General features: G+C 38.0%; 1 protein-coding gene across 1 annotated transcript in view; it reads left to right on the plus strand.

Moving 5' to 3' along the window:
- Positions 1 to 14,926, plus strand: part of pamr1b (peptidase domain containing associated with muscle regeneration 1b) — a 99,408-nt gene extending 84,482 nt beyond the window's left edge. The window contains exons 10-15 of the mRNA XM_016515890.1: positions 1,175 to 2,014; positions 4,115 to 4,300; positions 10,694 to 10,760; positions 11,004 to 11,236; positions 11,741 to 12,084; positions 13,829 to 14,926. Of these exons, the coding sequence (XP_016371376.1) occupies positions 1,175 to 2,014; positions 4,115 to 4,300; positions 10,694 to 10,760; positions 11,004 to 11,236; positions 11,741 to 12,084; positions 13,829 to 14,383 (2,225 nt within the window). The 3' untranslated portion in view covers positions 14,384 to 14,926. The remainder of the gene's footprint in view (positions 1 to 1,174; positions 2,015 to 4,114; positions 4,301 to 10,693; positions 10,761 to 11,003; positions 11,237 to 11,740; positions 12,085 to 13,828) is intronic.
- The last annotated feature ends 2,031 nt before the right edge of the window (positions 14,927 to 16,957 follow it).

Here is a 16,957-nt window from a genome sequence, read left to right on the forward strand (position 1 = left end):
GTCTAGACCCTGAATATAAGACGACCGCGTTTTTTCAGATGTATTTCCAAGAAAAAAAACATTGTCTTATATTCGGGACAACACGGTAGTTTTTTTCTTTGGTTGTTTAAATAAGCTGTTTATTTAACACAGTTTTTATAACAAGAAAAGCCTAAAGAGCCTATGATCAGATAAAACTGGTGTTTGTGATGTCAAGACCATCATGAACTAGTCTGATTCACTGATCTCACCTAATGTTTAATCTCTTATTAAACGTATAACATATAACTAATACTCTTGACTTGCACCACTGATACTACCGCAATAATTGTGAAACACTACACAATATGCACAAATAAAAGCTTTGAACTATGGCAGATTTTAAACACACACAGACATCAACAGTCAGTCTATGAATCTCAAGATTGGTGACAATCAAAAAAAACATTTTATGCTGCAATGCATGCTGGGAGTTTTGTACTGCCACCCAGCATGCATTGGTACATGATTTAAAAAAAAAATTAATAACAGTCACCATTGCTGAGATTCATGTGCTGATTCTTGATGTCTGTGTGTCTAAATGTTGCAGTAGCTCTAAAAGTTTTGTGTTTAAACGTTTTAAAATTTCTTAACAATAGTTTGTCAGCATATCTTATAGCGTCATATTAGTAACAAAAACAAAAAGAGTTAATCAACCCGTATAATTAAACACTAATTGAGATCAGTGAATCAGATCATGAGATGATGATTTCATTCTCATTAATATTCATCAAAACCACTTCATTACAATTTCTCACAGTTTTTGTTGTCATACCAAATGTGCTTTGTTATGCACATACAACAGCAAGGAAAAACTAACATTAAAGAGTCAAGGGTCAAGAGCCCAACTAAAGCAACCACTGATCGCCAAAATGGTGAGATACTGTTAATCATTTAACATGTTTTTACTGTGGCATTACAGTCTTTTACCGTTAAAATCACGATCATTTTTTACAGTGTAGATTGTCTCCATGGTCACTGCTTACAACATCAAGCATCTCAAGTCTTCAGTGTATTTTACATTAAATCATTATTGTCAGTTTATCGTTGACTTATACAGTATGGTAGGTCTGTGGTTCTTTTCTATTTCAATTTGTACTTCAGTTTTTGGTAGAGAAGTGCCTTAATTAAACCTTTGAATTTCTTCTATTTACAGAGCTGGACATAATTCCTGCAGCAGATAATGAACAAAACAAAGGCAAACACAAACCTACCGGACAAGATGAAGTGGGCCATGCCAAGAACAAAACTTCACAAGAAAAAGAAAATGAGTCAAAAACAGTCAAAGATATAAAACCACAAAAACCTACCCCTGGAAAGGATAATGTGGGACAAGATGGAAAGTTTGGCGAAGACACGGGCATAGATTTCGGGAGCAATTTTGTAAAAGAAAAACCTAAAGCTGAAAACAAAGATGCTGATAGCAGCATTAACACAATCAAAAAGAAGGAAACTGGAGAGGATAAGGACCCTCTTAAACCCTTTGACAAAGACACACATTTAGATATCGGAAAGAAAGTTGGAAGTCCAACAAAAGATTTGGCCATGGAATATATAGATATTGTCTTGATAGACAATAGGATGGCCAATAATCAGACAACAAAGGCTGACAAAACCAAGGATGGTGGAATTGACAAAGGACAAAAAAGAACTGATGAACCTAAATACACAATATTAAGCCTGACTGAAGATGAGAAAGACAACATTCTTTATGAAATAGATACCATACACAGAGGGAATAACACTGAATTTTTCAATAGGAATGACATAGAAAATCTGGGGACACTGCTTGAAGAAACTGAACAACTCCCCACAGCTACTACTGGAAATAATAGCACAACAGTCATACCAACAGTGAGCAAAACAACTGACAAAATGACAATGATGGCTAAACCTATGGAAAAGGTCAAAGTGGATACAGTGAATGTAAAGACGTCAGAACAGGATTTACAACAAGAGACAAAAAAAGAATCTCAACAAAACACAGACATGGAAGGTGAATCTGGGCAGATTATTGGTAATCGCGAGTGTCTCTACGATGCTCTATAAACACCACAGAATTTATGCAATTAAATGTTTTATAGTGATTTATACAGTTAAATTACTTTTGCAAGAATTATGTTATTGTGTTATTAAGTATATTTTTCAGCTTACTTGAGTGGAATTATGTGCTAAAACACATATTCCCTGCCATATTTATTTAATGATGCTTCAATACAGTTACTGAATATACAGTACAGTAGGGTACAATGGGGCTAGAGGCACACTTTAAGAAAAAAATTTGCATATATATATATATATATATATATATATATATATTTATATATTATGTGTGTGTGTGTGTGTGTGTGTGTGTCAGTGATGTGTTTGTATGTTTACAGTGTGTCTGTGTGTGAATGTGTTTATATATTGTGTGTGTGGTTATATAGTGTGTATGTGTGTGTGGTTATACTGTATATTATGTAAGTGTGTGTGTGTGGTTATAAATTATGTAAGTGTGTGTGTTAGTTTATTTTGTGAGTGTGTGTGCATTTGTGGTTATACTGTATATTGATTGTGGTTGTATATTATGTAAGTGTGTGTGTGTTTATTGTGTGTGTGTGTGAGTGAGTGAGTGCATGTGTTTATATAGTGTGTGATTGTATATTATGTGTGTGTGTGTGTCAGTGATGTGTTTGTGTGTTTATATATAGTGTGTGTGTGTGTGTGTGTGTGTGGAAGTCGCAAGAGGGGCTCACCCGCCTGGGGCAAAAGGCAGAAAGTATATATACAAATACTTTAGCTAAAGTAATATGTTTATGCTTTTAAGTTAATACTTGTTCAGAACAATCACTTTAACAAAGTTTGTACTATGTTCTTTCTTATAAATATAAAATAATTTACTTTTGTTCAGTAAATACATTGTCACACCCAACTTAATATATTACATTTACCAAATGAAAAAAAAAAAAAAAAAATGGCAGGCCCCAATGGCAGGTGCACATTTTTACCCCAAATACCATACTTTTACATATTATTCTGTTATTGAAAAACTGCTGCTTTAATTACTTTGAGTCAATAATTTTACACTTTCTACTTAAATCTACAACATAAAAAAAACCACATAAAATATTAGATTAAATTAGCGTAGAATCAACCTCGTATTGCTGTCCATGGATCAGCCAAATATCCATGTGCATATTCGTGGTTAAGAAAAGTGCTGAGGTGAATTTTGGTGCCATCTAGTGGTTTAAAGGAGAATAAGGTCAAATGTGCTGTTTACCCTGGTGCACCTTTAGCCCTAGTGTACCCTACTAAATAGACAACCCAATCAGTGTAGAGAACAAATATGAGCCAGTTCTTTTTAGTGAATCAAAAATATACAACAACCAGTGTTGTCTGTTTTCAAAAAGAATTGAAATTATCTGATTCTTTGGCACTGGAGTTGCATTTCTTTTTTTCCAAAATATTTATTCTTTAAAAGTACTACAAGAATTGTTAATGGAACCATTAAGGAACTGGAATTGTTAAGATAAATTGGAACTGATAAATTCTTCCCAACTCACATCCCAAATAATCACATTTCTCAAAACTTTAGAATACTGTTCCATCATTAATGAATAACTACACAAGAACACATGAGTAATGCAATATTAGCACTCTAGTAACTACAGTCATTACTAGTGGGGTACCATGATCTTTACTCTAGAATTAATAATACATTATGCATAATTCGCATTAATTATGAACTTGTATACAGAAGTTCTTAGGAGTTCTCCAGGCTATATATATATATATATAGTTATTGATTAGCTCATAGTGAACTACCAGTTGCAACTGAGCACTACTACTTACTAAATTGTTAATCATATTTTCTTGTTAGGCAATAGTAGTTACTACAATGTTAATAGTGCATTAGTCATTTGTTCTTGTGTAGTTATTCATTAACTATGGAACAGTATTCTAAAGTGTTACTCAAAATATATTTTATATACATGACGATTTTTTTCAAGCCATCAGAAATTATGTGGTTACTGATTAAATCCATATGCCCAACATTATTTTTGATTTTGTTAAAACCTCTGACTGGACTTATACTTTCTTTTCTCTCTCTCAGAGGGTGAAGGGAGACCATGTCTTCGACTGTCACCATTGTATAATGGTTACTACAAGTTGGTTCCTGACCTCCTTCCAGAAACAGTGGAGTTCTTCTGTAACCTGTCTTATGCTCTGAGTGGCAGCGCACGGAGGACGTGTCAGCATAATGGCACCTGGTCTGGCACGCAGCCCATCTGTATGAGAGGTTGAAGCAGTCTCAGATTTCAGCACTCTTTTTTAGCACTGAATTTACTGAAGAGATACGAAACAGTTGCAAAGTCATCCATAAAATGATTTCTACTGGCAGTTTTCAACTCGGCAGTTTTACCCTTTGCACAGAAATGCAGAATTCTTTTTAGCGCCACAGAGCAGTCAGGTCCTCGGTGTAACACCTCATCCAGAGGAGGGTGCTTTTTACAGTATTGTGTTTAACAGTGGCAAGCAGTGATTTCTTTAGACGAGTTTGCTGTCATTCACAGTATCAGAAATGACAATTAAGAAACATCATGGCAGGTGCTGATGTAAAAAATAGGGCTGTTATCAGGAACAGCCATTAGGTGGCAGTGCCTTGCCAAATTCTTACACTTACTTAAGCTTTATTTGGACGGGATTAGTTTTACATGGAGAGGTGGGTGAAAGTAATTATTAGCAGAGCTTCTCAGTTATTTTAGTCCCGTTCGAATGTGCATCTCAGTAATCGTTACGGACATTGTCAGTAAATATTACAAAGACTTTTACCTTCTGTAAATAGGTCCAGAAAAATCCTACCCTAGGTAATGCTAATCCCATGTGAATAGACCAGCTGCAAATATGTATGTTAATATTATGTCATTTCCTGGCACAAAATAGTCGAGTTACCCCTCCCACTTTTGGTAGTTTTACAGAGATTTGTTTTCCCATGTGAACTGACCATTAATATTACAGATGTTCTGTGGTAAAATTACATTACTCTATCTACCCTTGTAAAATTAATCCCATCCGAATAGGCTACACTCACCAGCCACTTTATTAGGTACACCTTGCTAGTATCAAGTTGGACCCCCTTTTCCCTTCAGAACTGCTTTAATTCTTCATGGCACGGATTAAACAAAGGGGCTGGAAACATTGCTCAAAGATTTCGTTCCATATTGACATGATAGCATCACACAGTTTCTGCAGATTAGTCGGCTTCACATCCATGATGCTAATCTTCCATTCCACTGTGGAGCCGATTTGATTACAGTGAAATTACTGTCATGTTTAAGAAACCAGTCTGTGATGATTTGAACTGTGACATGGTGCGTTATCCTGCTGGAAGTAGCCATCACAAGATGGGTACACTGTGGTCATAAAGCGATAAGCACAATAAACACAATAAGCAACAATACCATGGTAGGCTGTGTTTAAATGACGCTCAATTGGTTCTAAAGGCAGAGTTGACAATTTAGCAGTTATGTTGCTTTTAGCAACGTTTCAGACTACCATAGTAATTTTACTAGTAATTTTCCAGGATTTATCCATTGTAACCTTGTAACCCCAAAACACAAAATACAATGCGTAATTTAAAATGCAGGTAAAAATAAAACCTGTGAAAAATCTAATTCCTTTATATTAACAGAGCAGATTGTGCCCTATTTTTACAGACTCTTCTTAGTGTGTAGCATACTAATTAACTGCTAATACAATGCTTAAAACTATAATTGTTCAGAATGTTTAGTTTTACTAGTTTACTAGCTAATAATAATAATGAAACAACTTAAATTGTTCAAAAATGTGTAAGTGTTCAATAATTAAATGTATTAAAAATAGTTATTTTATATTAATATATTACGTATTTATATTATTTTATGAACAGATCTAAATTAACATATATAAAATATATATTTTTGATGAGATTTGATGCATTGACACAATTTTGTGTCGTGATTAATGACATCATTGCACAATGACATCAAGTCATTTAGCAATTTTTAGAAACAAATCGACCTTCCTTTAGCAACTTCCCCTGAAATTACTTGGCAAGACTGATTAAGGGGCCCGAAGTGTGTAACAAAAATATCCTCCACACCATTACACCACTACCAACAGCTTGAATCACTGATACATGGCAGGAAAGTCATGCTTTTATGTCGTTTACGCAACTTTGACACCCTACCATCTGAATGTCAAGGCTCATTAGACCAGGAAACCATTTTCCAATCTCCTAGTGTCCAATTTTGGTGAGCCTGTGTGAACTGTAGCCTGTACTTAGCTGACAGAATTATTTTCATTTTGACTAGTTTGCTTACAGGGGTGTAAAATACTTGTGTAATTGATTGCTATACTTAATTATTATTTTAGGGGATTTGTACTTGTATTTAAGTCCAATATAAATTGGCTACTTGTAAATTTACTTGATTACGTTTCTGAAGAAAGAAGCAATACTTTTTACTCCTTACAATTTTGTTGAAAAGTACTAATTACATTTTATTTTCTTCCACCTTGCATGCATTAAATATGGTAACAGAAGCTCAAACATGCATGATGAACCAATGATTTTTGTCTTCATGCATCAATCACACAGGTTTTAGCTTCAGTTATAATCAGGGAAATTTCTGACCATCAAATCTGAAGAAGTATATTGAGTTACAAATCTTAAAAAAATAAATAAATAATTCAATTGAACATTGTATGTAAAATTAGCTGTAAGTTATGCTTAGGGGTGCTCCTAACAGGGTCCATAAGATGCATGTGTATGGGACTGCTTCAAAAACCACACAAAGTGAAGTTGGATCAGTATTCCCCAATGCACCATGCACCCTGCGCATGGTCTAAAAGGGTTGTCCCTATTCTCTTAATGAGTAAGGGGTGTGTTTTGGGCATAACCTGCAATAAACCAATCAGAGTCTCATCTCCCATTCCCTTTAACAGCCAGTTGCGCTTGCGCCATGGCAGATTCGCTATTTACACGGCAAGAGCAAAAAACTGAACTCGTCTCCAGAGAGGAAACAGAGCTGCCTGTGCGCAAGCAAATAGGTAGCCTAATTCTGATACATGCAATGACTATCCATTGTGACATGTAGGCATTTTTATATTTATGTAGCCTACACAGTAATAATCTTTTACATTGTATTCCTTTAATTTTTAATATTTGGCATGTTTGTGTGCTGCTGTGTGCCCCAGAGTGTGTAATAAGCAGAGTGTACTCGCGTTGTGGACCCGCCTATAGGCGCATATTACTAACGCACTATTTAAATAACAAAAAAATACTGCGCCATTGACTTTAGACCAGGTTTTATTTGGTCAATGGCGCAGTCTATTTCAGTTGCCTCAAAATAGCAACATGCCAACAATGCGCCTGAACACACCTCATTTTCAGAAAAGCACGCCCATGAGTGCATCTAGAGTTAGTTTTGCATAATACAATGTGAAATTCAATGTGATTTTCGGTAATCAAGATCTGGCAGCAAAAGCACATTTATCCGCTTAGGCGAGCAATCCGCAGACAGCTTTTTTTGTGCGTGAAATCACCCACATGCCAACACATCAATGACAATTTGCAACAATAATGATAATTCATAGCAATAGAGCATGCAGGTGTCAAAGCTGTTGTGGACCTGCTCACCCAAATCCTTCCCTAACCATCACAAATTTGCTTAAGATTTAGTGTATACTGTTACTATGCTGAGGAATTAGGACCCACACAGACCACTGGGTGAGCATCTCCTGTTGTACTTCCAGGGTGAGCACCTGTTCCAGAAGCAGCCTTAGTTCCCTATCTGCCCCTCACTCAATGTTGTGTTGATGTAGTGGCACTATGGGTCACACTCGGGAGACTCTGATGCTTTCAGAAAATACCAATGAGAATTGGTGAGTGGAATTTGAATGCCAGATTCTCCTAGCTGGCTTATCCAGATTTTGTTCTTCAGAGCTGCACGATGTTTTTTTTGTTGTTGTTTTTTTTTTACAGCACTCAATTCATTAAACTCTGTGAAAAACCTGTTGGATCCTTATGACGCATTGCAGTGCATGCTGCACCTTTCGACACAATAAAAAAAACTGAATTTCCACCTAAAAGAGCTAACATGGTTGAGAAATATCTTTTCAAAGATGCCTTACCATATTTGTGTTTTTGAATGTGGGCGACATAATTCTCCGTGGGATGACCACAATTACCTATGCAGACATTACGCAGCGACAGCGTTCATGGATGGTACATGTCATGACCATGGGAACGTTAAAATCACAACTTAAACATTACATTTTTCTTTAAAGAGACAGTCAGTTGTTCTCCAAACATTGAGGCTGATTTGTGGACATCAATGGGAGCATTTCAGCCGGGTTATCTCCCACAGACCTCCCATTGTCCAGCATGTCCCAGTCAAGTTCATGGACGATTGAGGTGGCTCAACTGAGGGCAAGTACAGTCTCTCGTTTGGTGCTTGAAACAAGGATAAATTGTAATTTGCAGCATTGGGGAAATGTTTGACACCTTCTGATGCTGACACAGACTGAGCCCAATGCTGAGTTGGCTGCCATGCTTTCCCAGGCCACCGCACACATTGGGATAGAGTGGAATCCTCCATCCTGCCCTGAACATTCCCAGCTAAACAATTCGTATCTGGGCTTGGAGCATGGTGCAAAGCTAATTTTACTAAATCTCTGAGGCAAAGGCTTACAGTGCCGCCGGACAGGCCACCTCTATACCCAGGTGACTATAAGACACCATCCCCAAGTATTCCAGCTTATCTGGAGTCGATTCGGCAAAGCACAGGTAGATCTGTTCGCTTTGCAAGAGTCCTCCCATTGCCCTCTATGGTACTCCCTGACTGAAGCTCTGTTCTGCACGGACGGTTTGGCACACAGCTGGCCTTAGGGACTGTGCAAGTATGTGTTCCCCCAAGTGAGCCTCATTGCACAAATGTTTTTTCAAGGGTGGAAGGAGAACAGGTCCTGCTGGTTGCACCCTGCTGGCCCACAAAGACTTGCTTCTCGGAGCTCATGCTCCCCTCGACGCCCCCTCCCTGGTGAATTGCCCTCCTTCCCCTTCCCTTTCTTTTTGCTAACTAGTGTTATTCCTGAGGAGAAGATTCACAGAGATTTTGCCATTGGGTCAATGCTTTCCTTCCTAGAGGAAAGGTTAGACAGACAGATGTCCCCCTCCACATTGAAAATGTACGTCAGGACTATAGTGGCGTATCATGACACTGTGGAAGGTAGGTCTCTAGGGAAGCACAACCAGATCATTAGGTTCCTCAAAGGCATGAGGAGGCTAAATCCCTTAAGGCTGTGCCTTATTCCTCTCCTTGGTCTTACAGGGTCTGCAGAGAGCTCCCTTTGAACCCTTTGAGTCAGTTGAGCTTAGTACCTTCTCTTTGAAGACGGCCGTCCTGACCATGCTTACCTCCATCAAGAGGGTTAGGGAGCTGCAATGTACCCAAAGTTTCCACTACCCCTTTCGGGGACCAAGTGGTGAACCTGCAAGCACACCACGATAATGCACAGTTTTCCAATCCATGTGTGTTTCCTATTTATGGCGAACCTGGGATAACAACTGACTGTTTTCAGTACTCATCAGTAGCTGAATCAGTGGCAGAGGAATTCTGCTACCAGGCCCATTATTTGTGGTATGCCTGTTTTTAGATGGGCCTGTCTAATTGGATTAAGTGCTCCATGTGTGGTGATTCCTATATGGTAATCGTGTATGCTGTTTTTTTTCCACTGTAAAGGTGCCCTGTCGTTAACCATGTATATTTCCTGGGCAGAGCCTTACTTGCCACCAGTCTCTGTGGATATGAGCCTCTAGCATTTCTTGGTTAGAGCCCATCACAGAGACCTCTTCCATGTGTAGTGCTTCCCACTAGGTAAGCCCACGTGATGTATTCTTCACATACTGTCCTCTCCTCTGGGTAGTGTTTTTTCCATAGTGTTTTTCCCTATATGGAAAAAGAACCCTTTCCCCAGTGTAAACTAAGGGTCTGCACGGCTGTAAATTATTATTATTTTTTTTATTATTCTGGACATTGAGAGGGTTAAGATGTGGTAATTGCTACCAGGCCCGCAGTATCTTGCCGGCATCTGCAACGCCAAACTTTGTAACACAGTTCAGCTGGTTGTGGCATTTTGTATAGGGACCTAGTATCACTACATTGGCACAATGCTCATTGAAGCTAAGCAGAGTTGAATTGGAAACTAAGTAAACATCTCAGTTACTATTGTAATCTCCGTTCCCTGATGGAGGGAACAAGATGCTCAATGTAGTGACACTAGGGGTGCACTTGAGAGCCCTAAACACCTCTGATTCTTTCAAAAAAAGGCTAATGAGAACTGGCTAGAGGAATTTGCATGCAAGCCACTCCCCATACATATGGGTATGAAATGAGCTGGCATGCTCCACTCATTCAGGTTTCCCGGCTGTTTCAGCTCTGTTTACAGTAGATGGGAAACAAGGCGGGTGCTACAGAGCGATAGCTGCTGGTAATAAAGAAACCCAATACATTCATACAGAATACTTAAACCAACAATATAAATCTGACAATCTATTTTCATAAATATTGTACTGACATACATTTTTTTTAACATAGATAAATTCAAAAATAAATTTAAAACTAAGATGTTTTGTTTGTATTCTTATTTATAGCCTGTCGAGAGCCCAAAGTATCTGTGCTGGTCAAACAGAGAGTTCTACATCCCCATATCCCATCCAGGTATAGACAGTTGCACTATGTCACTCCCGATGACAGAGTGTTACAATAACATATATGCAAAGTTGAACCATTTAATTAATTACTGTGACCATAATTCTCCCATTCATTCCAAAGCAGAATTTTCAAGTAATTTTCAAGTAAATCAGTGAACTGTAAATTGTGTTTCATTAATTCTGTTTGTCTAATATGATGTCCTTGTTCTGTCTCTTGTGTGTGTGTGTGTGTGTGTGTGTGTGTGTTCAGGAAAACACCTGTGCATAAGTTTTATTCTTCCTCTGGAGTGACCAGTTTCTTAAGGGAAGTGCAGCCCACCCAGGCCCCTTTTACCATGCCCCCGCTCCCACAGGGGTTTCATCATGTCTACACACACATTGAGTATGAGTGTATGTCACTTTACTACCAACACTTTGGAAGTGCACGCAGAACCTGTCTGAAGATGGGAAAGTGGAGTGGACGTCATGTTTCTTGTTCGCCTGGTGAGGGCACATATGACAGACAAGACAAACAACAATGAAGAAGGTGTAGAGGTCTTTATTAAAGAGATCAATTTCATCATTTAATTAGGTGATGGAAAATCATGGAGGTTTGTAAGAAAATGATCAAGTTAGCAAGTTTTTTTTCATTGTAAGAAGTAACATGTCTTTCATTGTAAATGACAACAAAGTCACACACTTATGTGAATATGCCAAATGTTTGTGATCTGCCAGTATTTTAGGGTGAGCCTCTGAAAGTGAGCCGAATGCTCTTGTCAAATGTCAAGAGTTACAGAAGGAAAGTATCATATCCATACACATTTATCAGAGCGTCAGCACAAACAAATGCTTGAGGAAGTAATACAATCAAATAGAACTCTCTATATGATCCACAACAATCCAAGCCCTCAAAGTGCACTTTTATTGTCATACTCGATAATCTGTAAAATATTAATTGCTTTTGTTTCTTCTCTTAATTTTTGTTCTCTCTCTCCCTCTCTATGCCAGTGTGTGGGAAGCTGACAAACTTTGACCCTCAGAACCCTTCTGAGACTAACTGGCCCTGGCTGGCTGCCATCTACCGTTTGCCTGTTGCAAGCAAACTAGGGAAGTTAAGTGTGGCCAAGACAATGGGAGCAAACATTGAACTGATGGAAGAAGAGAGTGATATGGATGGTTGGCAGCTTGTTTGCAGTGGAGCCCTGGTGAACCAGCGAAGTGTGGTTGTAGCTGCCCACTGTGTCACAGAGCTGGGGAAATTATATCCACTTGACACGGCCAAAATCAGGGTAGTGCTAGGCAAACAGTACCGCAGTGATCTGAGAGTGACCAAGGGACTGCAGCGATTACGGGTCAGTTTGAAAGAATACTAATAGTCAGAAGTTTGGACACTCCTACCCATTCTTTATTATTACTACTTTGCACATTTAAAACTTTAAGTATTAAAATAACTATTAAAGTTAAATTTAAATTATTTTTAAAACTGACCTACAATTAAAACTATCTCAAAACAAATGAAAACACAAGTGGGCAAGCACACACGAAAGTCTGCTTATCATAAGCAACTTTCTGTTTGTTGTTGAAAAATATTGAACAAGTTTTAAATGATTCTTTTTTTAGTCTTGTAGATACTTAAAGGGTTACTCCACCCCAAAATGAACATTTTGTTATTAATCACTTACCCCCATGTCGTTCCAAACCCGTAAAAGCTTCATTCGTCTTCAGAACACAATTTAAGATATTTTGGATGAAAACCGGGAGGCTTGTGACTGTCCCATTGACTGCCTAGTAAATCACACTGTCAAGGTCCAGAAAAGTATGAAAGACATCGTCAGAATAGTCCATCTGCCATCAGTGGTTCAACCGTAACGTTATGAAGCAACGAGAATACTTTTTGTACGCGAAGAAAACAAACTTTGATTTGAACGAAAATAGCGCATCCGTGCAGCACGGCTTGCACAGAAGAGCATAAGCTGCTTGTGTCTAGCGGATATTCTTCAAAATGGAGCTACGGTGATGCGGAGAGACACAGAGGAGACGAATTGTTGAATAAAGTCATTATTTTTGTTTTCTTCGCATACAAAAAGTATTCTCGTTGCTTCATAATGTTGCGGTTCAACCACTGATGGCAGATGGACTATTCTGACAATGTCTTTCATACTTTTCTGGACCTTGACAGTGTAATTTACTAGGCAGTCTATGGGACAATCACAAGCCTCCTGGTTTTCATCCAAAATATCTTCAATTGTGTTCCGAAGACGAACGAAGCTTTTACGGGTTTGGAACGACATGGGGGTAAGTGATTAATGACAAAATTTTAATTTTGGGGTGGAGTAACCCTTTAAAACATGGAAAAAGTGTAGTACCTGAGCAGTTGAACACAACACCACCTACTGGACAAACCATAGAATAATATATATTTTCTTTATATATTTTAACGTCTGAATAGTTTGGCCTAAAACCACAATGAGACCAGTCTTTTTAGACGCCTTGGGGCACACCCTGTTGAGTACTGAGAATGTTCCTCAGTGTTCCCTTATGAGAGGATTTTAATTTTGTCATAAAATGCTGAATTTTATACTGTACAAATTGGGGCCAGCACCATATTTCCATCATTTTCAAAACAAAAATTATTAAGATATATACCTATATTAACTGTTCTTGTGTAATAGATCCAGGAGTATAATAGCAAGAAGTTCTCTAAAAGTTGACAGCAAACAGTGCCACTGTAACCATCTTCTGAGAATACCAAAACATTGCTTTTTCACCAAATCAATGTTACAATTCTTTTTTTGCGGCGTTGGTGTGCTTGGCCATGTAATTGCTGCTTCCGTCATGATTTACTCCCCTGCATGTCATTCCAAAACAAACTTTCTTTTGCGAAACCCAAGAGGTGATCGTTTAATGAATATCTGTATATTAATATCTATTCAACTTTTATGTGAATTATTTATTTACATGTAACGATTTTCTAAGTTCCTGGAAAACATACATTTGAATAATGTGTGTCCAAGTTTTGACTACTACAGCATATTTAAATGTTTAGTTTTTTGTATATCCTGCTATTCATTCCACGTCTCACCTCTGATTGGTCAGGTATCCTCCATCACTCTACATCCAAACTATGATCCCCTGGTGCTGGATTCAGATGTGTCTATATTGAAGCTCTTGGACAAGGCTCGTATTGGAGAATATGTGCTACCAATCTGCCTACCAGATGCTCGTGATACAGTCGAAGACTCCAGACAAAGAATGGTGACAGGCTGGTCCCTCTTACCTGACCAGAAGGCTGGAGATGCTGAGAAAGCACGTGTGGGCCGCGTGATTCTGGGGGATGTTGTTCAGTGTGAGCAGCAATATGCCAGTTATGGTGTTCCTATCAGTGTGTCTGAAAACATGCTGTGTGGGCAACAGGGTTCTGGCGCGGAACAGTCAAACATTTGCCCTGCTGACACTGGAGGGATTCTTATTTTGCCTCCAGTCTCCTCAGGCTCCAGTCTGACACCTCCACATGGACAGGGCTCACAGGAGTGGAAACTTTTAGGGTTGGTCAGTTTTGGACATGATTCTTTAAACTGCAACCCAGAGCTTTACACCGTGTACACTCATGTTTCTAATTTTGTCAGCTTTATAGAGGAAAATATGACATAGGCTGACATACAATATCACATCTTATCTCTGTCTCATTTATATTATTTAATTCATTTTCTTCTATCCATTATAATACTGCATTAATTTATAGGCTTAAATACACTGGACTATGCAGTGCACATATATATAAGACATGGACTTAATTTAAACCTTATTGTAACCATTATAAGGGAAACAGTCCTAAAACAACATAGTCCTAAAACAATATTTCAATGTTTTAGGGAAAAGTCCTAAAACACCAACACTGAGCAGCTTCCTACATTCATGTTGGCCCTCAGTCTCTCAGGTGATATTTGCTTTGACTATAAATCTTATAAATGCACATAAATTGTAATGTTGTATATACCATTGTAAGCGCTATTGAACGATGTATAAAAGGGGTTTATATTTACAAATATTTTTCACTATTTTCTTATTGGGGTAACCCAGCTAAGAATCATTACTCATGGATATGGACTGCAGTAACAAAATTAAAACTAATCAAATACTACAACATTTAGTGTGTAAAAACACATCTCTTCCATCTTCATTTGACCCTCTAACTCTAGCACTCTCTATTCTAATTCTATTTTATCTACTTGTTTTCTTTTGATTAAAAAAACACTTGACCCTCGCTTGCACTCTCTATTCTATATCTATTCTTTTTTTTTTGTTTAAATGACCATCGATCTATCTACTTGTTTTCTTTTTATTTAATATAAAAAAAATTTAAAAAAAACTTGCTACATGTACTGCATTAGGCTAACCAAGACTTGTCACAGCACTTACACATCATTTGTCCTTTATTGTTTTTGATTGCTTCTATTGTCCTCATTGGATCAGTCGCTTTGGATAAAAGTGTCTGCTAAATGACTAAATAGATGTCAATGTAATTGTAAAACACATTTGTTTTTATTCAATGACAGTCCAACATTGTGAGACTTCAGCGTGAGGAGTGAATTGCAAGATGCAAGATGAAAGTCACCTGAGAGGAAGCAATGTCTTGTCTGTGAATACCTGCAATGTTTACAGAAGATGTATTGCCTAAATGGTTCTAAAAGAAGACGGCCAAACAATAGTTCACACTTTCATATGATATTCACTTTAACACCCACCAAAGTGAGATAAAGGTAAATGTGTCTTTTTGAGGTCCATGATGAAGGGCTTGAGCATGAGAATCTCTAAATTCCTCAATGGACTATTTAATCCAATTGGGGGCTATAATTTAATGCATAGTTAAAGTGAATTAACAAATGTAGTATTGAGGTGATGTAGGCATGCTGAAGATACACAAACATTGTTGCTGTATTTCTATAGTTATTACTCTTAAAGTAATGTTGTTAAAATATGAATTTATACGAGGAGTGCACCAGTACTAAAATTACATTTTCAACAAACTATATTTCATCAAAGGCCTTCCTTTTTTTACTTGATGCTAAAAACAAGCATTTAAAAAATATATATATATAAAGCCATGTCTAAGAAATAAATGAATTTACTACATTTGAATTTACTAGACCTATATTTAGGAAGTCACGATGTGTCATGTCTGTTTTAAGGCTGATTTATACTTCTGCGTCGGACATACGCTGTAGCCTCTACACCATAGGCTGTGCGTTGGTTATCATTTATACTTCTGCATCGTTGTCCGCGTTTACGTGCAGTACACATGCAAACCGCTAGTCTGCAGTGTTCACGGGCATGTTGCTGGTGTAACCCGCTGTCGTATGGCAAAAGCCAAAGAAGAAGCAGCTTGTCGAAGAAGCATCAGCCGTGACAGTGGCAAATAAATATCAAAGAACAGATCATTTATTTAAAACTACAAAAAAGAGACGACAGCGGAACTGGAGAAGATGGCATTCTTTCGACTTGTACCATGGCAGAACAACGTTGTTTGTCACCGACAACAAAGTGATGTATAATGCTATGTTTTATTATAAATGATAAGACATTTGTTCTTTTCTTTGTTTTATTTTAAATAAGGAGGTGTAACATAAAAATATATTAAAGTGCAAAAAACACACACAAAACTCAAATACATACGGAGGGAGGGGTACTAGCAGACCAATCACAGCACTTGCAGTCCGCGTAGAATTGACAAGCTGTGACATTTTTGGAGAGGTGCATGTCAGGCTACGCCGTAGCCTGCGCATACTACGCAGTCTATGGCGTAGCTACAGTGTAGGTTCGATGCAGAAGAATAAATCAGCCTTTACAGATTTATATCATATAATAAGTGACACGAATGACTTAAAACTTTCTGTCCTCAGGATTACTAGTAAACACACTACAGACAGGTGTGTTGGAGCAGGGTTGGAACTGAAGTCTGCAGAAGGTAAGCTCTCTAGGAGCAGGGTTGGAGACCCCTGGGGTGAGGCTGCCCTCTTTCTTTCTAGGAGAGATTGCATGAAACATAAGACAAGGGGTACAGGGCAGTGTTCTGGGGAAACTGCTATCTCACTGCACTAATTAGAAAAGAGCTTCCACGGATAGGTGTAAATGCTCCTGGTGGAGGGTGCCCTAGAATTCAATGTATTATTCTGCACATCTTGATCATAGGCTCTCAAAAGTGGTTTTGGCCCCTCAAAGGCTAAA

This window comes from Sinocyclocheilus rhinocerous, unplaced genomic scaffold (assembly GCF_001515625.1).
Source record: "Sinocyclocheilus rhinocerous isolate Xijiao unplaced genomic scaffold, SAMN03320098_v1.1 scaffold2041, whole genome shotgun sequence".
Classification (NCBI taxonomy): Eukaryota; Metazoa; Chordata; class Actinopteri; order Cypriniformes; family Cyprinidae; genus Sinocyclocheilus; species Sinocyclocheilus rhinocerous.